The 22,471-nt window shown below is 61.4% G+C and overlaps 1 protein-coding gene across 2 annotated transcripts in view; it reads left to right on the top strand.

Annotated features, from left to right (window-relative positions):
• The window catches only part of MINDY4 (MINDY lysine 48 deubiquitinase 4), a 93,585-nt gene that overhangs the window by 69,489 nt on the left and 1,625 nt on the right, over positions 1-22,471 (top strand). The window contains exons 14-17 of one of the 2 annotated variants that reach the window (XM_079786152.1): positions 4,986-5,049; positions 7,668-7,829; positions 13,567-13,747; positions 14,300-14,372. In XM_079786152.1, coding sequence (XP_079642278.1) covers positions 4,986-5,049; positions 7,668-7,829; positions 13,567-13,747; positions 14,300-14,372 — 480 coding nt within the window. The remainder of the gene's footprint in view (positions 1-4,985; positions 5,050-7,667; positions 7,830-13,566; positions 13,748-14,299; positions 14,373-22,471) is intronic. The other variant, XM_079786151.1, reaches the window with a different exon arrangement.

Here is a 22,471-nt window from a genome sequence, read left to right as displayed (position 1 = left end):
GGGGAGGAGGGGAGGGGAGAGCCCTCTGGGAGACTTCTGGCCCAGACCAGCCTCCGCTGCATGGGGCGAAGCTTCCTTCCCCTGCCTCTGTGCATCTCCCGGCTTCTGGAGGCTGTTCCACCATGGCCTTCCCTGCAGCTTCTCCCAGGATGAGTGGGGCAGGCGCACAGGAGTGAGAGCCTGTCCGTGCACCTGAGGCTTAGGGCCCAGTTCTGGGCACCCAGGGGCCGATGAGACATGGTAACCCTGCCCTGTGTCCTGCTCCCGGAGGGGAAGGCAGAGGGAAGAGCAGCTTGGGGCTAGTCCTCGGAAGGGGACGTGACCGAGAGATGGACGTGTGCTGGGGCGCGGGAGGCGTCCCCTTATGGGGGAGTGACGCTTCGCAGGGCCCTGAGGGGCGTGGGGAAGGTTGGGCCTGCAGTGGCGGAGGAGGCGGGGACCAGTGGTGGGGTTTGCAGGGAACAATTGTACGCAGTCTGGCTGGGGAGGGCGGTGCCGGCAGGTGGAGCATGGGCGGGTGGGGAGGAGGAAGGCCGCTCGGGAAGGGCTTGGGCATCTCCGCTTTCTCTTCCCTCCTCCACACACCTTGCCCTGCCTCTCCGGGCCTCCCAGCCCTTCCTCCCTCAGCCCCTCCTCCCAGCTCCTGTGGAGGTGCCTGCTGTCTGCCAGGCCTTTCTATGGCTCGACCTTATTGCAGCAGCACTCTGAGGCGGTTGTATTTTCCATACACGTTTTTCCGTCACGTGTTACAGGACACGGGAGACAGCACTTTGCTGAAGGTCCCCGGCGCAGGTGGCAGCGGGCCTGACAGCCAGGCGCTCTGCCTCATCGCCCACTTCCTCAGCTTTCTGGGAAAACTGTCGTATCCGCTCCACCTGGTCCCTTCTCCGATGTTCAGGGCTCCGCTGCGGCCGCGGAGGCCTCTGTTTACGCTGGGGCTTGGCCGTGATACGAAAGGTTGAGGTTGCAGGAATCGTGACCTCTCATTGTTTTTTGGTTGTTGTTATTATTGCTGTTATTGTAGGAAAAAGGAAGTGATAGTTACCATATGCCAAATGCTTTATGCAGTTCATCTCCCTCAGTTCTCACAGCAACTTGTACTAGAAGGAGGCACCATCGGACCCATATTGCAAGTGGGGAAACTGAGGCTTGGAGAGGGGACAAGTGGTGAGCAGCTGGATTTGAATCCAGGGCTCCCTGACTCCCACGCCCAGGCTCTCCTAGCGGTTCCACAGCTGCCGTGGGCACTGCCGATGTCCTCAAAAGCCGCAGAAGTGCTGCCACGCGAAGGGGAGCTGTCTCCGGAGGTTGTTGTGGGGTGGGGAGTGCAATGGGCAGTGCAGTCTCTGGGGGGGGGGGATCTGTTGGGAGGACAGGCAGGAGCTGGCCCTGAGGGATGTGGGGGTGCCTCCGGGGCCTGGTGCCCCAGAGTTCAGGTGGAGGGGAGGTGGTGGTCAGGTTCTCCTGGTTAATTACCGCCTATTTTAGGGAAGGCGTTTTAAATATCAGAGTCATGGACCAGGCACACTCGCTCATATCCCAGGAGGCCCCCGGAGACCCCTGCTCCAGTCCCCTGGCTACCAATGAGGACACGGCTGAGAGGCGGGGACTTGCCTGAGGCCACTCAGCTAGTCCAAGGCTGACTGGCCACTGCTAGTCCAAGGGTGAAGGAGGCAGCCTTGCGGGCTTTGCTTTTTGGTGAATGGCTATGACTGTAGGCTGCAGCCAGGTCTCTAGGCCACTTGGACAGAGTCATTGTTCAAATGAATTGCTCAGATTCATTCCTTCATTCATTTGTTCCTTCATTCAGACGTTCAGGCGCATGTGGGTTGGCTTTAGGGTGAGGGTTTCAGGGCTCCTGGCCGGCCTGACTGTCACGTGTTACAGGACACGGGAGACACTGTGATGTTGGCACTGGGGACACGGTCCTGACCCACTGGCTCTGTGACAACAAGACCCAAGTCCCTTCTCCTTTCCGGGCCTCAGTTTTCCCACCAGTAACACAGTTGGTGGTCCTTCCCCCCCCCCCCCCCCAGGCTTTAGAGGGGACAGAGTACTGGGAAGGAAGGGTGAGACCGCAGATTCAGGGCTCAGGCGACCTGAGCCGCTCAGTGGCGGAGCCTCTGCCCTGAGACCTGGGCCGGAGGGTGGAGTCGAGAGGCAGCCGAGCACTGGGCCTGGCTCCTGGCGCTGGGGCTGGGCTGGCCTCCATCACAGGCCCGTTTTGTCCTTTCTCTGGGCAACGTTTTCCATCGTGAATGTTCGCCCTGGAGGCTCTGCAGCCGCCACCCTTTGTGCTGCTGCTTGGTCAGCCGTGTCGGTGGGACCTGCTATGGGAGAAGCCGTCCTTGCTGGCACCTGGGCAGAGCTCCTGTTCCCCTCCTCGGTCAGTGGGTGAACTGGACACCCCGAGGCCAGGCCATTGCACTAGACCGGGCCGTGTGCTGGCCCTTTGCTCCAGAATCTGCGGAGGGCGAGGGCAGGGTAGCCAGGGCCACGCCCCTCCTCGTAAGTTTCCGTACCTGGGCGAGTCCACTCGGGCTCCCCTCGCTCTGCTCCTGCTCCTGGCACCCCTGGCTCCTGTCACCAGCCTGGTGTCCATGCAGAATTCTCCTAGGGCCCAGCGTCGCCCAGCCCCCCGACGGACAGCCTTCCCATTAGGCTGGAATAGTCGTCAGTCCCAGGAAGGCCTGTCCCAGCTTGTTGCTCAGAAGCCCAGGGAGCGTAGGAAGCTCAGAGCTCAGGCAACTGCTCCAGTGATGCAGCCCCTGCTCCCAGGGCCGTGGAGACCCGGGGTTCACCAGAGGGAGGAAGCCGGCCGGGCCTCCGCACCGCCGTCGCCGGGGCAGCTGTGCTGGTGTTTTCTGCGTGGGACTCCTGCACGTAGATTTCATGTGAAGAAAGGGCTCTGAGTCTGAGACGCTGCCGGGGTCCTTGTATTCGTTTCACAGGTTGCCATAACAAAGCTCCCCAGACCGGCGGCTCACACAGCTGACGTTCATGGTCTCAGCTCTGGACGCTGCAGGTCCGAGATCAAGGCGTGGGCAGAGCTGGTTTCCTCTGAGGACGGCCACCTTCTCCCGTGTCCTCGCATGGTCTCTCGTCAGTGCACGCATCCCTGGGGTCCCTCTGTCTGTCCGGTCAGCCTGGATTAGGGCCCAGCCTAACGGGCTCGCTTAACTTAATCCAAATACAGTCACATTCTAAGGTCCTGGGGGCTAGCGTCTCAAGCTATGAATCCTGGAGACACCTCTCGTCATGTGCAAGCCCCTCAAAAGGGGAGCCCGACGAGGAGAGGTTTGGCCCCACAGCAGGCTGGGGCCCGAGCTGGGGCCCGGTGCGGGCCTGCCGAGGGAGCCGCCTTCTCTCAAGGACTCCTTACACTCAGCCCTCCAGGGAATTCCCCCGGAGGGAGGTCTGGGCAGCTACATTTGCCAAAGTTGTAAATCTCTTAAGCCATAAGCTGCTCCTTGGCGTCCTGCGAGCGCCCTAATGTGAACTACAGATGTTCCTCCCTTTTAAGATCTGAGCCCACTTCTGAATTTCCCATCGTGTTTGCACCTAAGGATGCAATTACCGCTTCCTCCCATTGTCCTTTCTGCCTGTCCCTCCGCGCGCGGCTGACGCAGGCTCTCAGTCCCGCTGGGCGAACACGAGGCCGGGAGGTTGCAGAGATCGGCTGCTTCTGAACGCGGCTGGTGGCGCGGGGCCAGCGATGCTTATCGGTCCACCCGGCTCCTCCGAGGTTACTTTCCTCTCTTCACAAGGTGCCTGTGTACACCACGGAGAACGTTCCCATCAGTCCTCCTGCCCGAGCTCACCCCAGCGAGTGCGGCCCTCGGCCACCGTCCCCCCGGCCGGCTCCTTCCCAGGCCCTCCGGCGTTGCTGGTGGGCCAGCCTCCAGGGCCTTCCCCAGGCCTCTGGCCTCCGTGCCTCTCAGCCAGGACTCCTAGTTCCGAGCCCAGCGTCTGCCATGTGGACCACAGCCTGCCTGTTTGGCCACGGTTATTAAGAACCAGAGAGCGCGTCTCCTGCAGAGGTCACGGAGCTCAGGTTTCCCGCTCCCCGGGAAGGGTCAGGGCCCAGGGTCCAGGGCGTGGGTTTTGTGTTTGTGGACTGATCTTAGGTTTAAAGCACAAAATTGAGACCAGGTTTCTCTTCGCTGCCACTGAAAGGAAAAACAAACAGGATTGCTGAGCCTTCCTGCCTCTGGGCCTCCTCTGCGCTCTGTGGCTGAGGGTGAAGGAGGCAGGCCAGGCCGGGCGGGCGCACGCTGGGTGGGCGGCAGCAGAGGGGCCAGGACCCCAGCCGCACATCGCCTCCCTGGTGTCGCCCCTCCGACATCTATAAAAGAGAAATTCTCACTTCCCCGGGGCTGGGGCTGGCACTGCTGTCCTCCGAGTGTGTTTGATCGGTGGTGGCTCCTTCTCTGTTCACCCGTCCCCGGCTTTCCTCAGCTACAGTGCCCGTCTCCCAGGGGGACTGGGTGGGTGAGAGGAGTCAAGCCCCTTTGGGTCTGAGGCAGTCCTTCTCTGAGCCTCTGCTCTCTCTCAGGGTGTAGGAGCAGGTGTGTGCTGGGCCCAGGACCCGGGCTGTGCCCAGGTGGTGGCAGCTACTACTTCAGACCATCCCCCCACTTAACAGACTGACAGACGGAGGCTCGGAGATGGCAGAGGATGCCCGGAGCCCCCTTAGTGACAGCTGGGGTGTGAATGCAGGGTGTTGGACTGCAAGCCCAGGGCCCTTCCTGCTGCATTGGCAGGGGGCCTGGAGAGGCCAGAGGCAAGCTGTTGCTTAGAGTTTGGGGACTCGAGGAGACCTGGGCTCCAGCCCCAAGGGAGGTACGGAGCAGAGAGCCACAGCCCAGACCCCTGAATTCTGGGCCTCAGCCTGGAGCCCGAGGGAGCCCCGGCCACCAGCGAGGCTTGCCCAACAGCCCGAGTCAGGCAGAACATGCTAACACCACCTTTCTCGTGTCTTCCAGCGTCCGCCAGGACTTCGACGTCCCCACCAACCACCTGATTGGAGCGCACAACTACTGCACACAGGTCAGTGGGCGCGGGAGGGGCTGGGGCACTGCTGCTTCTCCCTCCCTCTTCTCTTCTTCCTGGGTCCTGCCAGCCCTCGGCCAGCAACTGCCACGTGCCTGCCTCTGCCAGCAGGAGCTGGTGGCACGGACGGGGCCCGGGCCAGTGTGGGAGGGCACAGCACTTTCTTTACAACATCCTCCCTCTGCATGTTCACTGTGGGCCCTTACGGGGCCTCCTGGGGGAGGGGACATGAGCATAGCTGTCTGTCTAGCTCCTCCCAGTCATGGTACCACCAAGGAAAGGATCTGGTCAAGAGCCTGTCAGTGAGCACCAGGACAGGGAGCCACAGGCCACCTCTGCCTGCCTGTGCCTTTCTCTGAGGATGTAACTCAGGGTCCTCGTTGGTGGGATGAGCTGGGTGATGGTCACCCCCTAAGACTCAGGATCCTCGTTGGTGGGATGAGCTGGGAGATGGTCACCCCCTAAGACTCAGGGTCCTCGTTGGTGGGATGAGCTGGGAGATGGTCACCCCCAAGACTCAGGGTCCTCGTTGGTGGGATGAGCTGGGAGATGGTCACCCCCCGAGACTCAGGGTCCTTGTTGGTGGGATGAGCTGGGATATGTTTACCCCTGAGATTCAGGGTCCTCGTTGGTGGGATGAGCTGGGTGATGGTTACCCCTGAGACTCAGGATCCTCGTTGGTGGGATGAGCTGGGTGATGCTCACCCCCTAAGACTCAGGGTTCTTGTTGGTGGGATGAGCTGGGAGATGGTCACCCCCCGAGACTCAGGGTCCTTGTTGGTGGGATGAGCTGGGGGATGTTCACCTCCTAAGATTCATGGTGCTCATTGGGGGAACGAGGTGCTTGCGCTGGACCAGTGCGCTTTAAAGTTGGATGCACACCTGAGCACTCCAGGGTCACGTGGAGGAGCAGGCTCAGCTTCAGGGGCCTGGGCTGGGGCCCGAGCTTCTGAATCCTAAGGGGCTCCGCGGTGAGGCGATGCCGCTGGTCCGCAGACCACACTGAGTAACGAGGGCCTGAGGGCCACTGTGCTTTGCCGCTGTGTGATCGTGGGTCCAGGGGCAGGGGCAGCCTGTGGCCCCTCCACCCCAGTTTCAAAGAGGGTCCCTGCGAGGAAGGCCTGAGACACCCCCCAGATGGGGAGCAGGAGCCTTTCCCCCTTAAAACCTGATGGGAAAAGTGGAACCGGCCTGGCAAAGGCAGGCCTTCCGAGCAGCCGCTGCCCCTGAGGGGCAGTCTCTCAGAGCTGCCATTTCCTCCTAGTTCCTCTCGTTTCCTCTGCGAGGACGCGGCGAGGCCCGATGCCTCCCTTGGCGGCCATCAGCGGCCTCCTTTACTGGCACTGGAGCAGGGGTCTCGGTGCTGACAGAGGGTTCATTATGGCCCCGGCCGCTCCCACACTTCAGGGGAAAACGCGGTGAACTCTGCCCTCCAGGGGAAGGGCTGCGCGGCCGTTCCCACGCACCGCACGGCGCCAGCCCTGGCAGGCGGTGGGCTAGACGGAGGGTCCTGCCCGCCAGGCGCTGGGTCTGGACTCGAGTGACTCATTGGTCAGCAGGCACTTAGCAGTTGCCTTCCTCTCGAACCTTCGGCCGGCCAGGTGGTACCTGAGGGTAGCAAGTAAGTGGAGAGGGAAGGGACCCTGGACAGGGAGCCAGACATGTGGGTGGAGTCCAGCTCTGTCGCTGACCGGCTGTGTGGCGTGGGCAAATCCTTTCCCATCTGGGAGCCTCAGTTTCCCCATTCCTAACAGGAAGTTGGACCCCTAGACATTCTGCGTAAGGAAGGGCCCTTCCAGTCACCCCGAGGCACCGTCTCCTGGTTCTGGGGTCGGCAGGCTTGTTGGCCTGTCGGGTGTGGGCACTAGTCATGCAGCCACTGAACCCTGATCCCATGCAGCCGACAGGGGCAGAGACAGAGCCAGGGCCCACCTGCTGCCGCTGCCCTCGGCTCTCCTCCCCGCCTGCAGAGCCCACCGTCCCGGGGAGATCCATGAGGCCTGGGACTGGGTTACCGGTAGGGCCCCGTCCGCTTCCTGGCGTTGCTCATGTGCCCGGTTACGTAAATGCAATGAGCTCCTGTTATGTAAGATGTTATCATTGAGGGAAGTTGGGTGAAGGGTACACAGGAATTCTCTGTACTATTCTTATAACTGCTTTTGAGTCTAAAATTATTTCAACATAAAAGAGGTTATTTTAAAAATTACCCTCCTTCAAGACCCACCCAAATGTCACTTCTCCACAGTCGCCCTGAGCATCATGTGGCCCGGTGCCTGCCTGGCCCTGGCACACAGTTCCCCGGCTCAGTCACATGCTGTGTTGTGCAGGCACACACCTGGAACCCCAGGGTGGACCCCAAGCCCAAGGTCAGGAGCCATTCTTCCCTCCAGCAGCGCCCCGCCCCCGGCCTTGTGCACGGCTGGTGCTGACCAATGCCCTCGGAGTAGAGGCTGCTGAGGCCTCGAGCGGCCTCCTTCTCCGGAAGAGTCGGCAGCTTTCCCCGGGGCTTGTGGGATCCCCGAACTCAACGCCCTGACTCCGGCCTCTCTCCCTCCTTGCTTTCCTTCCTTCTCCACCCTTTGCCTTGTTGCCAATCTCCCTTCTCTCATCAACAGGAACTTGTCAATCTGCTCCTGACCGGGAAAGCCGTGTCCAATGTTTTCAACGACGTGCTGGAGCTGGACTCTGGGAACGGGAACATCACGCTCCTCAAAGGCATTGCTGCCCGCAGCGACGTGGGCTTCCTGTCCCTCTTTGAGCACTACAACGCGTGCCAGGTACCAGGAGCCCCGCTCCCTGCCACCAGCGGGGAGGGTGGGGAGAACTGTGGGAACTGGGGTGCCATCGCCCTCACAGAGGGTTTGGGAAGAAGTGCGGCTTTGTGCCATCGGGTACTGGGCACTAGGTTCACACCCAGAGCCTGCCGGTCCGTGTTCTGGGAAAGGTTGTGCGAAAGGGGCCGCTAGGGGTGTATAGGGTGATTGTGGGTCAGAGTGGCTGCCACTGTCCTGTGTGTGTGTGTGTGTGTGTGTGTGTGTGTGTGTGTATGTATGAGAGGGGGGGAGGGGACAGGGGACCTGAGGTTACAGGCCTTGTGTTAGTGTCCTGGGGCTGCTGCAACCCAGCACTCTGAACTGGTGGCTTAAAACAGTAGAAATGCCTTGACTCACAGTTCTGGACTCTCATAGCCGAAGTCCAAAGTCAAGGTGTGGCCAAGGTCCTGCTCCCTCTGAAACCCACAGGGAGAGTCCTTCCCTGTCTCTGCTGGCTCTTTGCTTTCCAGCCGCCGGGGCGCTCCTCGGCTGAGTGCTGCCTCCGCCCAGTCTCTGCCCGCCGCCACGTGGCCATCTTCTCCCTGTGCCTCCTCCTGTAAGGGTGTCAGTCACGTGGGGTTACAGGCCCACGCTGCTCCAGCACCTCACCTCCATGCCATATCTGCAACGGCCCTACCTCCAAACAAGGGCGGGTGCTGATGTCCGGGGGCTAGCACTTCACCGTGTCTTATGGGAGACACTGGTGTGCTGCCCATTGCTATGGGCCACGCGGTCTCCCTGGGAACCCCCACCCCACGGTCAGGAGCAGACTGGGGGGTCCACAGACCTGCACAGGGAAGACTGGTGGTGGCTATTTCCAGAATGTTCTGGTGTCTGAGCGGAGCCCAGGAATGTGGCCACGTGGCCCGTGAGAAACACCAGGGCCCCGAGCGTCACGCCCTGGGTGGGCTCCGGAAGCGTGCAGCTCGAATTCCACGGGCCGAGAGGGGAACCTTGGCCGCACTTACGGAATCCTCTGGCTTACTTTCCGGGAGCCCTGGTTTCAGTCTTGTGCTGAGGGCGTTGGTCGAAAGTAAACTATTTCGCTTTGGTCTGCTGAGGGGCATGGATGAGGACGTCAGGGGCTTCCTCCCCTTGGAATAAGCTGCTGGTTGAGGAAATCCAGGCCCTCGGAACTGCCTTACGACCCAGCCAGTCCACTCCGGGAATGTGTCCAAAGAAACCCGAAGCACTGGTTTGAAAGAAAATATGCACCCCTATGTCCATTGCAGCGTTATTCACAATAACCAAGATTTGGGAGCAGGCCAAGTGCCCATCAGATGGGTGGGCAGAAAATCTGGTACATTTATGCCATGGAATACTACTCAGCCATAAAAAAGAAGGAAATCTCACCTTTTGTGACAGCATGAATGGACCTGGAGAGCATTATGTTGAGTGAAAATAAGCCAGCCAGAGAAAGACAATAGCATAGGGTTTCACTTACACGCGGAATCTAATGAACGAAATAAACTAACAAATGAAATAGAAACAGACTCATAGATACAGAGAACAGACTGACAGCTGTCAGAGGGGAGGGGGTTGTGGGGCTGGGTGAAAAGGTGAAGGAATTAAGCAAAAACACAAAAAACCCCAACTTACAGACACAGGGAAAGAGGGTAAAGGGGAGCATAAATGGTGATGGAAGGAGACTTGACTTGGGGTGTTGAATACACAATACAATATCTAGATGATGTATTAGAGAATTGTACACCAGAAACGTATATAATTTTATTAACTAACTAGAGGCCCGATGCGGGGTCCGGTGGGCCTGCCCCGATGGGGGCCAATCGGGATCAAGCAGTGGGGGGGAGGCAACACGGGAGGTTGGCTGGCTGACACCGCCACCAATCGGGGTGGGGTCCCGATGTGGGTGGGGCCAGCTGGGGGGAGGGGCCGTGGGAGGTTGCGGGGGGGGGGGGGAAGCGGGGGGGGGCCATTGGGGCCCGAATCAGGCCAGTTGGCAGCCACAGTGCACATCACAGCAACCGGTCTTTCTGGTCGTTCTGGTTGCTCTCCCATTATGGTCGCTGGGCTTTTATATGTACAGATGTCACATCGAATAAACTCAGTAGAAAAGGGGGGTGGAATGCAGACCCTTCAACGATCCGAATCCTTGAATTCACATAGACCCCGTCGGCTGTCGTGTGCTTGGCCGAAGGCTGGGAGTTCTATCCCTTATAGCAGGTGATGTCTGCCCTCTGCCTTGGGATTGGGGGGCCTCCATCAGCTCTGTGACCCCACAGCCTGGTCTTGCTCGTCTGACATCCACCTCACTCCCCCCATCCCAGAGCCGGCGGTGAGGGTGGACGGCAGTGCAGGCTGCAGGTAGAAGGCCAGCTCCGCGTGGTGGCCGGGGTGAGGGGGCATGGACCGGCCAGGGAAGGACAGCATGGGACAGGGCTTTTAACTTCAGTGCTAACCCCATCCCTGAAGGGGGGTTCCCTGCTGCCTTCACGGAGGCGCCTGGGCTAAGGCTGAGCTGGGCAGGGCAGTGATCTGCAGGCTCCAGCCTCCTCCACTTCCCCGGCTCCCAGTTCCTCAAACCAGGAGTGTCCTTCCCACCAGGAGGTCACGTGGCTCCTACCCTCAGTTGTTCTCAAGTCTATCCACCTTCACCCCAGTCTGCGTCCCCAGCATCGCTGGCTGGACACCTGTGACCACGCCCACGCCGCTGGCCTCGGCCCCTGTCCTCACCCTCTGCTAATGCTGTACTTCAGTGAGGCCTCTTAGAGAGGGGGTCAGACCACCCCACAGTGGCTGTCAGTCCCCTGAGACTGTCAGGGGCTGAACTGTGCCCCCCTCCCATTCCTGTGTTGAAGTCCTGGCCCCAATGCCTCAGAATGTGCCTGTTAGGAAACAAGGCCATTGAAGAGGTGATTTTGTTAAAGCGAGGCCGTAGGGTGGGCTCTAACCCAATCCGACTGGTGTCCTTATCTCAGAAGAGGAGATCAGGACCCAGACATACAGAGGGAAGAGCACGTGGAGACGCAGGGAGATGCCTGCCGCCCACACCAGGGAGAGGCCTCGGGAGGAGCCAGCCTGCTGACACCTTGACCTGGGACTGCAGCCTGCAGGACGGGGAAGTAGATGCTGTGGCTAAGCGCCGGGTCTGCGGAGCGTGTTGCGGCAGCCGGAGCAGGCAGCCCCGCTCTGTGGGCCCAGAGCTTCCAGCCTGGAGGCCTGTGACACCTGTCCCTTCCCCCGCTTCACATTCTAGCTTAGAGGCCACTTCCTAGGAGGCCTGTCATCACTCTAAACGGGGGTCTCCTCCCTGCCACCTGCCATCTCCCATCACGGAATCTTAATTCTTTCCTTCTGGGTGAAGTACCACCGTCCGTTGCTGTGGAGACGAAGCTCTCCCCGTACCTGAGCACGCAGAGATTCTCTTGCATCACTGCAGTCGGTGGTGGGTCAGCCTTGGACCATGGCTTGTGTTCTGAGTGATGCGACCGATGGTGGCGAATCTGATGGCGCTCGGGTTCCGTGAAATGCACGGAAGTGCATGGTAGGCTGTCTGATTGCTGCCTGTCCTCCCGCTCCCCTGCTGAGCGCCGTAGGACCGGGCTCAGCATGCTGCCATATCCCCGTTGTCTCGCACGGTGCCTGGGACCAGAGTCCAGGCCGTGCTGGACAGATGTCCTCCTCGGAAGTGACAGGCTGACCCCCCCGCAATCAAATGTTGGTCCTTTTCCATCAGGGCTTCTGAGCTGCAGTCCACAGGTGGGTTTGGGGCATTCACACCGCCCCCCCAAAGAGGAAAGAACCTCATTAGAAAGTAGTTCTCAGTTGTGCACGGTCACCCACCGGGAGAAAGCCTCGGCTTGTGCTGAGGAAACGCGCCCGCACGTCCCCTCCTCGCCCCAGGCCCTTGGTCAGCTGCCCCGAATCCCAAGGAGGTGAATTTCATCTTCGGGAAATGTCACCCACTTGGAAGAGGCTCCTGAAGGGGAAACCTCGTTTATAAACTCCCTGGCGGCCTTTTCTGCCCGTAATCCTCTGGCCGCTGTGCAAATGGCCAGCCGCCCTCTGTCCCTCCGCTGGAAAACTCGGGGCGGCTGATGGTGCAGAATGAGCCCTGGTCCCCAGTCTCGGCTCCCGGTTCGAGGGGCGCCCTCACCAGAAAAGCTGCTTTGGAGCCTGGAACAGAAGCCAAGTCTACAGCGGGGTTTGGGCACGTCCAGCCACGTCCTTTAGATACCTAATTCCCCCACATCCCACCCAGGAGTGGGCTCTGCAGTCACATAATGTCACAGGGGACGGTGGTGAGGGCCCACTGGCCGGGGGGCGGGGGAGGGGGGAGGCGGGGCGCTTGGACAAAGAGAAAAGGAACACATTGTAAAGGGAAGCAGCGTTCACGAGCCAGTCCTTCCCCAGGGACCTGGTCCAGGCCTCCCGAGCCCAGCCCTCTGCTCAAGGCCTCCCCTCCCCCCAGAGCCCATCCCGGCGGCTCCGAGGGGCCGAGGAAGGCTGCGACCACTCTTCTGTGACGGCCTCGGAGAAAGTATGCCCTTCTCCCCACTGGAAAAATAATTCCCATTCTTTCCTTAATCCACAGGCTGCTCTGTAAATACCTGAGCAAGCAAACATCTCCTGGGGCCGGTGGGGATTTAGGCCAGACTCAGCCCGCCCAGCCCGTGGCACGTACAAGCTAAATAAGCCAGGCCCGGGTGGGGAGAGGGCGTCCACGGAGCCACAGGTGACAGAGAGAGCGGAGAGGGCTGGCGGGGGATGGCGGGGGGGGGGGCGGGCAGAGCCAGCCAGGCATCCGACTCTCCTGGGCAGGCAGGACAGCAGCAGGGCTGAGGGCCTGGGGCACGGATCTGCTTCCCAGACACCCTCCACCATGAAGTCCTCTCTGGGACTCTCCCAGGAGGAAGTCCCAGCCCCCAGCCCCTGCCTGTTCCCCCAGAGGCCGCCCCCCACTCCCACCCCAGGGCTCCCTGTCCCACCTGCCTTCAAGGGGAAGTCCTACCCAGTTCCTGACCCACCTCGCTCAGGAGGCCCTGCGCTCCTCAAACATTTGCTTATGCTGAGTACACCCTCCGCTCCTGGCGCTAGGGACACAGCCCGGTGTCAGCGGGGACAGACGTGTCACCGAGAGGAGTGGGGCCTGAGCTAGAGGAGGGCGGCCACGGTGCCCAGTGCCTCGTCCCCAGGCGGGAGCTGCAGTGGTGATCCGTGCTCCCTGGTTGGGTGGCTTGGGGGATGCAGGACCCTGGAGGGAGGGAGAGGTGTGCAGCCCCCTCGGCCGCGGGCTGTGGGTGCTCAGGCAGGGGCTTGCCAGGCAGGGCTTGGCTGCGGGAGTAGTTTGAGGACTGGTGAGAGGCTCCCTGGGCTGTGGGGCGGGCAGGGTGTGAAGGCCAGTTTAGGAGGCCCTGTCCGGGCGGGACAGGCGGGGCGTGAAGGAGCGTTGGGAAGCCGGCCGGCAGCACCGTGTGCGGCTGGATGTGGCGGTGAAGCGCAGACATGCCTGGGCGGACATGACGGAGGCTGGGGCCCTGCGAGCAGCGGGCTGAGCAGCAGGGGCGGCTCTGGGAGAGGCTGTGTGTGAGCGGCACGCGGGGACCCGGCATCACACAGATTGTGGTCCCCAGCCGGGCCCCTCTGAGGCCAGCCGCCTGGGGTTGGACAGAAGATGCCCTGGCCCCTCTCCCGAGGCAGCAGGTTGCATCAGGCACCCCCGTCCTCTTCCCTCGTCCAGGTGGGCTGCTTCCTGAAGACCCCGCGGTTCCCCATCTGGGTGGTGTGCAGCGAGAGCCACTTCAGCGTGCTCTTCAGCCTGCAGCCCGAGCTCCTGCGGGACTGGAGGGCCGAGCGGCTCTTCGACCTGTTCTACTACGACGGCCTGGCCAACCAGCAGGAGCAGATCCGCCTGACCGTCGGTGCGTGCCTCCCACCCGTCCGTGCCTCCCACCCGTCCGTGCATCCTCGGGGAGCCTCCAGGCCGGTCGGGGACCCGGGCCCTAGCACCCACACAGGGAGGTCGGAGAGCATGCAGACTCCAGTGTCAGGACGAGGGGTCAGAGGGCGAGTGCTAGGCGACCCGCAGGAGGGAGCCAGAGCTGGGCTGAGTGCTGGGGAGGTTGAGAGCAGGTGTTGGAGAGCCTGGAATACCATCCAACAAGTTTGGGTTTCATTCTCCAGGCAATAGGGAGCCCTGGGAGGTTGTGGAGCGATGGGATCAGGTGTGTTTTTAAAGAGAATTATTCTGGTAGCTGCAGTGGGGGCAGGAGGGTGGGGCGGAGGCTGCAGGCGGGAGGCCAGCGAGGAGGGTGCCGTGCTGTGCAGGTGAGAAGTGATGGGCAGGAGCGAGGGTGGTCCAGTAGGGGGAGAGGAGGGCAGGCGCCGGAGTTGGGTCCCTGAAGTTGGGTTGTCAGCGCTGATCTCAGGGTGAGCTGGGCCCCGGGTTGAGCCTGTGCCTCTCGCCTCCGCAGACACCACCCAGATTGTCCCTGAGGACAGAGAGGACGACCTCGTCCCGCCCCTCGAGCTCTGCATCAGGACCAAGTGAGTCAGGCCCACCACTGGCTGCGGAACCTCACCTGTGGCCAGGAGTAGGGTGGTTGGGGTGGTTGGGCCTTCAGAAAGGAGGACACCCCAGCTCAGCGGGGTGTGGTGAGGGGGAAAGACACAGCACTGGGGCTTGTTCTTTGTGATCGTGGCCCAAGTGGAAGGTGTGACTGGTGGGTGATGAGTCTTCAGACAGCTTCTGACGACGTCCCTGCAACGGGGCTCCGGTGAGTGGGTGCCTCTGAGACCCTCCTCACTCAAGGCAGCAGCCACGTGATGTGGTGAGTGTTGTTAGGTCCAAAGGGGGGAGGGCAGGTAAGGTTGCCTGGGCGGTGGGGGTCGGGGGTCTTCCGCAGGACAGGACGGCGGTCGGGACTGGCCCACCAGCCAGTCTTGGGGCAGCAGCACCCTCTGCATCGGGCAGGAGGAGCCTTGGGCATTCTGCTGGGGCCAGTGGGCCAGCACGCAGGGGCACCTTTAGCCTCAGAGGCAGGGGGGGGGGTCCTTGGCTCCTCTAAGCCAGCCCCTCGGTCCTTAAGGGTCAGCAGAGGCCATTGCCCAGACTCAGGGGGAGTGGGGCTCACGTCACTCCTGAGTTCTCAAGCAGGCCTGGCTGGCAGCACTCCAGGGGGGTGGGCTTGGAGCTAGGGGGGTTCCCAGGCGGCAGGCCCTGTACGGAGCCTCTGGGTAGTGAGCTGGAGGCTCTGGGTGCGGTAGAGGCGCAGGCGGGCCGGGCAGGGAGGAGACCGGGGTTCTGGGGCCTTCTCTGGGGGCAGTACAACTTGCAGGCGTGACGAGTGTGGGTTCCGGAGCCAGGCTGCCTGCTGTGGATTATGGCCTTGCCCCTCCTGGCTGTGAGCCACTGGACTTCACCTCTGACCCTCACGCTGTCATCCGTGAAATGGGGTAACCGCAGTGCCTGGCCCACAGGGTCCCGCAGGGTGGCCGGTTGTTCCCATGAGCTCTGTAAGGGCTCCCATTACTATTGTCTCCGCCGCCACTCACGAGTCTGTGTGACCTCAGGCAGGACCTCGTTTCCCTGCTTGTGAAGTGACCAGGGTTGGGGGGAGGGCTGCGATTAGGGGCTGTGGCTCTGAGATCCAGGGGCTCGCCCAGAGTCTAGGGCACTGGCGATAGTGGGCAAGCAGGCCCTTGAATGGAGCAGCAGAGAAAGAAGACGCCACGTATCCAGGGAGGGGACATGGGAGATGTCGCCCATCTGCTCACCTGCCCGCCCGCCCACCGGGCCAGGGACGGAGCATTCCTGTGCGCTCACGTGCCAGCCTGTCTTTCGTCGGGAGGGCTACAGGCATGTGGAGGTCGCCTTCCTTTTGTGTTGAAAGGGCCGCTGATGCAGAGTGACGAGAGGGCAAGAGCAGGGAAGGAGGCGACAGCGGCCTTGGCACCCTCTGCGGGGCAGGGTGGGAGGCCACAGGCCATTCTTCCTGCAGGTGGGCTGGCCAAGCTGGGCTCCGGACCACACCCTGGGCACCGGCTCCGCCCACCGAACCCTGGGGCCCTCGCTGAAAGTGCATTTGTCTCTGCGCCCCTCCCAGGGCGGCCCACCACCCCGAGCCTCTCCAACTCCCATCGGAGCGCCCTCTTTCCCCGGGAGAACTGCTGCCCACCCGCCGAGCACCTCTGGGGCCTGGGCTGGACTTCCTGGGCGCAGCCTCGTTGCCAAGTGCTCGTAAATGACCTGGCTCTGCTGTGTCAGGGGTCCCAGTGAGGAGACATCTGCGTGAATGTGGGCCTGGAGCTCCTCTTCCTCTTCGGCAGCTACCCCTTCTCCCAGGCCTCCCCTGCCCCCACCCGCCATCGCCACGAGCGAAACAGTGAGATGCTGGCCTGTGCAATGATGTGGGAGGCGGCATCCTCAGGGAGCGAGCCCTCGGCCTGGGCGCTGGCCCCCGGTACCCGCACCTGTCCCTGCTCATTGTTGCAGGAGGTGCTGGGCAAGGCTGAGCCCTGGCATCCCCTCCAACAGCGCTGCCCAGGCCTCGTCACAGACAGGAACGCGAATTGTGCGGCACCCGGTTAGGGACGAGGGCTGGGGACTGGCTGGCGCAGACCCCCGGTGGCCGAGGGGTCGCTGCTCCAGTGCACCGGGATCGGCTGTGGCTCGCCCACTGGGAAGATTCGCTCTAGAGGGTGGGCCTCAGGTGTTAGCGCAGCCCCTGCAGGGCGTAGTCACCCACGGGTCACAGGTCTCACTCACCCCAGGCTCTGGCTGAGTGGGCTGTGGGGGCCCGAGAATTTTCAGGTTGATCAGTTCCCGGTGCTGCTGGTGCCGCTGGCCCTGGCCCACGCTTTGAGGCCCACACTTCCAGTGCCTGCAAAGGACAGTGCCCCGTCCCTGGCTGCCTGGTGAGGTCAGGTGCCAGGCGAGCTGCTGACCCTCCTGCATCTGACCGTCCCACCTGCTGCCGCGCCCAGGGCCAGGGGACTGTCTCCATGGTCCCCTCCCCGCCCCTGCCCTCCAGGTGGGAGTGCTCTCCGTCCAGGTGGGAGTGCTCCCCCTCCAGGTGGGAGTGCTCCACCCTCTGCTAGCAGTTCCCGGAGACCAGCTGTCTGCCGGCTCTGCTTCCCCAGCACTTGCCGCAAACCCTCCCCCCACGGGGGACCAGTGGGGTCCACCTGGGTGGTTAACACTGAGAACCGAGAAACCTTTCCCAGCATTGTTCCCGGAAAAGTGGAGTGGGCGGAGTGGGACCGGTTCCCCCTCTGTCCCCATCAGATAACACCCGTAATGGGAAACAGCCCAGCCTCGGAATCCTGCTCCAGGGCTTGGATTACAAAGGCTTTGCGTTTTGTTTTCATCCCAGATTCTCAAGCAGCTCAGAGGGAGAAACTTGGGAAAGTGGCCTTTCGGGTCAGTGAGGACCCGCTGGACGAGGGCCTGCCTCTGGGGGATAAGTCCTGCTCCCGTAGGAAGCCGCTGCCTTGATGGGAAGGGGTAGGTGTGGCCGGGCTCAGGTCATTTCTGAGGCCAGTCCGCCCCCAGCACCTGCTGAGGTGAGTCGGTGCTGCACAGCGCGGTTCCCCTCCCCGCCCTTCCACCCTGGGCTGGACTCCAGGGAAGGAACCGCTGGATGCGACTTGGTTCCTGCTCTCGGGATTCACGGTCAAGTGGAAGTCAAGTTCAGAATCCACTCGGTTCCCGTCCAGGGACAGAGGCACCGTCTGCCCTCAAGCCCAGCTCTGACGCCCAGGACCTCGGACACCGCCCTGTCCCAGCACGGAGCACACCACACACCTGGCCACCTGGCGCCTTGCTTGGACCCACAGAAGGCCCTTGCTCACCAGCAGGCAGGCCCTCCCTTTTACAGAGGGCTCTCCAGGGTCGGGTCTGTGCCCCAGGCCAGCTGCTACTCACAGGCAGCAGGGGGCCTGGGGCCGAGGCTCGAGCTGTCCCAGCCCAGAGGAAGGTCACTGAGCAGGCAGTGTGACTTCCCGCCACCTGGCTTTGTTGCCATGGCAACATTGCACAAGCTCAGACTTTGGGCTTCGCCTTTGGAGAAGAGCATCCCAAGTTGAACGGTCCCAGGTCCTATGCCATCTCTCCTGTCTGGCGTGACGCACGTCTCGGCCTCAGAGAGTCTCCTGTTACCTTCGCTCGCTTGTGTCAGGAACGGGGAGCCTGTCCCCCGCTCCCTCCTCCCGCTTCTCCAACCATCTCAGCAGAAACAGGCTCATTATGGTCATTTCCCAACAAGGCACACAGTGACCGCTCAACCTTCCAGCCTGGCTAGAGGGGAGAAGACACAGTTGTCACCGGTCCAGAGAAAAGAGGAAAGAGCTCATAGCCGGGCCTGGGGCCGGGCCACAGATGTTTCTGTTTGGAGGCTCAGACAAGAAATTGAAAATGTCATTCCAGCTGGAATGTTGCCTTCCAGGGCCTGGCACCCAGCGCCCTGCTCCCCGCTGCCCCCCACCCACCCTCGGGCCACCCTCGGGAGCAGGGTTCCCTGGGGCCCCCACTGCAGCCCTCGCACACCTGCCCTGGTTTCCTGGCACCTGGTTGGGCTCACAGAACACTGGGCTCCACCATGTGGGGAGGACACAGCACAGGGTCTGGCCTCGCTGTCCTGCTCCGCGCTGTCACGTCTCTGACCTCCGGGAGCTTCGGTTGTGCTCTGCACCCGGTTCCCACCTGTTGGTTGGGAATGACACGTCCTCCCTGACCGACATGCGTGAGGGGAGGGGGGAGTCGGGAGGAGGTGGAGGAGAGGGACGGGAGAGTGGCGTGGGCCATGGCAGGGCTTGTGACAGCCGGGGGCGGAGGAAGTGAACAGGATTCAGATTTCCCACTGGGTCTGGCCTCCAGGGGAGCAGCTGGTTGGAGGGGGTGCTCATTCAGCAGCACCCTGGGTGCCCGTGCTCTGGCACCGAGCTAGAGGTCGGGGGGCGGGGGGGGGGCGGTGGCCTAGTTCTGCCCTCTGAGAACTCACAGTCTGTCAGGGAGGGAGACCCCTGAAGGCTGGGGCGGAGGACCCAGCCAGGTGAGCCCCCCTGGAGCTCCTTCCAGAGCCGCTGGGGCCCAGGGAGGAAGCCTGGGAAACCCAAGTGAGTGAGAGGAGCTCGGGTGTACTCCTACCCATCGGCTCGGAGGCTCTGACCCCAGGCCAGCCTCTCCCTGCCCATGCGGGCTCTATCGGGCATCTCCCCCCCTGAAATCGGGGTTATCGGTGTGAAAATTGTTTGGGGCGGTCACTGTCGTCCTGTTGACCACGGCCGTTCTGGCGGCCCTGGGGGAAGGGCCACATCTGTGCTGTGAGGGGGCGTCTGTGACGCTGAGCCCCCCTGAGCTCCAGGGCCGTGGCAGCGTCACTGAGCTCACCCCTGTGCCAGCGCTGGGTCCTCAGCCTGGGTGACTTTGCACCCCAGGGGCTGTTTGGCAATGTCTGGGGCAGATTTGGTTGTTGCAACTGGGGGAGGGGGGTCGGTGGAGGATACTAAACACCCTACAACGCACAAGCCCCGCAGCAGAGTTTCGAAGCCCACAATGTCACGGTGTCGAGGCTGAGAAGCCCTGCTCCCCGCCCTTCCTCTCAGCCTCCTCCTGACTGACGGGACCAGGGCGTAGGCGCTGGGCACGCCGAGCCTCCGTCCGTCCCTCCCGTCTCACCTGTCCTCACGCGCTGCGGGCTCTTCCTGTCCTTGCAATGGACTCAGAAGCGACTCCCCGTAGGAGCGGTTTTGAAAGTGTGTGTTTTGTGTCCGGTCCTTTCAGGCTTTAAGATGTCTCTGCTTTGATTTCCGATTATAAATGGCAGGCTGCTTCTCTCTGGGGCTGTTAGGACTCTCCCTCCGATGGCCGGGATGGGGTGGGCTCGTTACCTCTGTGAAAAACTCCAAAACTAAGTGTAAACCCCATAGCCTGGCCATAGGACGTGGTGACTGTTGTTGTGACATGACATCTAGTGGCAGACAAGCCTGACTCGCCCCTGCCCCGAAACCAAGTGCCATCTCGCGGGGGATGGGGGAGGGGGGTGGGGAGTGGGGGCGGCAGGGGGTCCTAAGATGTTTGCAGATTGGGAGCTCAGAGGAAGTCCCACCTGCCTGTTCAGAGTGGGGAGGACAGGCTGGGAGGATGGAGAGGGATGGCGAGGGCCTGGGGGCCAGGCTGAAGGTGGATCTTAGAGGGACACAGGAAGTCCGGTCCATTTATGACTCTTCCCCTCACTCTTGCCCTGGGGTGGGCAGTCTTTTCCCCTTGGCACATCGGCCCCTGGAGCCCAGCTGTGGACAGGCGTCATCCCCGCCCTGCCTCCCTCTGCCGCCTTCCTGGGGTCTGGAGTTAGGATGTGCCCCGAGAGTCCAAAAGCTCGGAGAGTAACTGACAGAGGCTGCTGCTTACCTACAAATCTTAACAGAATAATAAAAGCTTTTTGATGACGGCTTCAAGACTGCAAAGATGAACAGAGGAAGAAATGGAAAATCTCAAGTGGCACGGTAGAATCAATCGAGCCCTACGCTGTGTGGCTACAGATTGCTAAAGTGCTATTAACCCAGCAGACACCGTGGGCCAGCCTCGTCCCGGGAGCCTGAGGTCAGCACCGCACCTGCCCAGCCTGTCTCACCTCCCGTCCTCCCCGCTGACTGTACTGTGTGGGCTGCTCGGAGGCATCTCAGGGTCCAGCATGAGGAGTGCAGGCGGTGGGCACTGACCACCTAGGGGCAGCCCGCCCCGCCCAGCCACGGCAGGCTGTCTCCAGGCCCAGTCCCAGTGCCTCTTCCTGCAGCCGTGACGATGTGCTGGTGCTGGTGCTGGTGCTGGTGCTGGTGGATTCCACTGAAGTGGCTCAACCCCTAGACCCTGAAGAGCCTCCTCCGATGGGCCTTAGTGCTGACACACAGCAGCTCAGGACAGAGTCTAAAGCACCCGGACACCACGGAGTCACTTCATTCTTCCACATCCAGTGGATGGCGATGCCGAGCCTTTCGATTCACATGGTGACTGGTGATGGAGGGGGCAGGGCCCGGGGACAAGCACAGCGGGTTGTGCATCTCGCCACGCGTTAGGGTTGCGATGTGTCTTCCTAAGGTAGTTCTCCCAGCAATCACTGCTGAGAAAAGACCCTTCCAGATGTTTGCAAATTGTTTGCACATCCAGCCCTGCTTCTGCAGGGCCCAGGAGCAAATGGCCCAGGCGGTGACATGGTGCCGCTCGCCTGCCGTGCCAAAACCATGCAGCCTCATTTTGGGTGAGATTTCTTACCAAGTGCCACGCAGAGAACACAGAGCTGGTTTGGGAAGGACCAGTTCCCTAAAACGGGAAAGCATTCACGACTGAACAGCTTACCCATCATCCACCCATCTCAGCCTTTTGTGCTGAGTGCTTTCGCAAGGAGGGTCAGGCAGCTCAGCGCTCATACATGGACCAGATGAAGGTTTCTTGGATGCTGATGGGCATGCCCGCCTAGGGCAGGGCTGTCTCGTGTCTAGACCATGCTGAACATTGCACCCCGCATTCCCATGGTTGTGGAAGGTCTAGCCTCGCTGTGCCCTGGGTGGAGCAAGGGGAATGCAATATTAATTGTTCCAAACGGGCTATGTGGAAATATCTCCTGCACTAACCCTTCCCCTGGCAGCAAGAAGCAGACATTCCGCTAAGATGTTTTTCTCCGAATGACAACAAATCTTTTTGCTCATTGGAAGGGGAATGGGATGGTGTGAAGTAGGCAAACTATTCAGCAGGGAACAGACAGTCTTTACGGATACCAAGGAGTTGCCTGGAGCGGGAGGACAGGAAGTTGGAAGAGGTCGGGGGCGGGGAAGTGGTACCTGCCGTGAGGAAGGACAGAGCCGAGCGGAGGAAGGGAAGAGAAAGGACTTCCGTGGGAGGCCAGGTTGTCCATGACGGTGAAGAAGGTGGGGTTTGTGATGAAACCCCTGGTGCTTCTGAGCTTCGGTTGGGAGAGGCATCCATCCTGTGTTGGGCGAGGTGTCCCCCCTCCTCCCTGCCCTCCAGCCTGCAGATGCGCAATTAACGTGAGAAAGCTGTCCTCTCCTCCTCCTCTGTGGTGGTTCCCACTTGACATTGGTCCTGGAGAAAAACTCGGGCTTTGAAACGTCTGCTTCCTCCCTCCCCAGGCCCGTTGTGTGAAAGCATTCCTCAGCCCCAGCCTTAGCCCTGCACTCTGTCTAGCACTGCTGGGGGGTAGCATCTGCTTCCGCTCCATTTTATCTTAGGAGAACGTGTAGGTATCCGATACCCAGTGCCAGACCCATCTCCCACAAACGTGATTCCTCTGAGTTGTTTAGAAATATAGTGCCACGTATTAAGTCACATGTTGGGAAATGTTGTGGTCTCACAGGCCATAACTTTGATTTTGGAATTGAACTATCCTATATAATAAAGAGGTAATATGCAAACTGACCATCACTCCAACACACAAGATGGCCGCCCCATGTAGACACAAGATGGCCTGCAGGGGAGGACAGTTGGGGGGGAACCAGGCCTGCAGGGGAGGACAGTTGGGGGGGACCAGGCCTGCAGGTGAGGGCAGTTGGGGGGGACCAGGCCTGAAAGGGAGGGCAGTTGGGGGCGATCAGGCCTGCAGGGGAGAGCAGTTGGGGGTGACCAGGCCTGT

The sequence above is a fragment of the Cnephaeus nilssonii genome (genome assembly GCF_951640355.1).
Source record: "Cnephaeus nilssonii genome assembly, chromosome: 12".
Classification (NCBI taxonomy): domain Eukaryota; kingdom Metazoa; phylum Chordata; class Mammalia; order Chiroptera; family Vespertilionidae; genus Cnephaeus; species Cnephaeus nilssonii.
The sequence above is the reverse complement of the archived record's forward strand: the minus strand, read 5'-3'. Positions and strand labels throughout refer to the sequence as shown.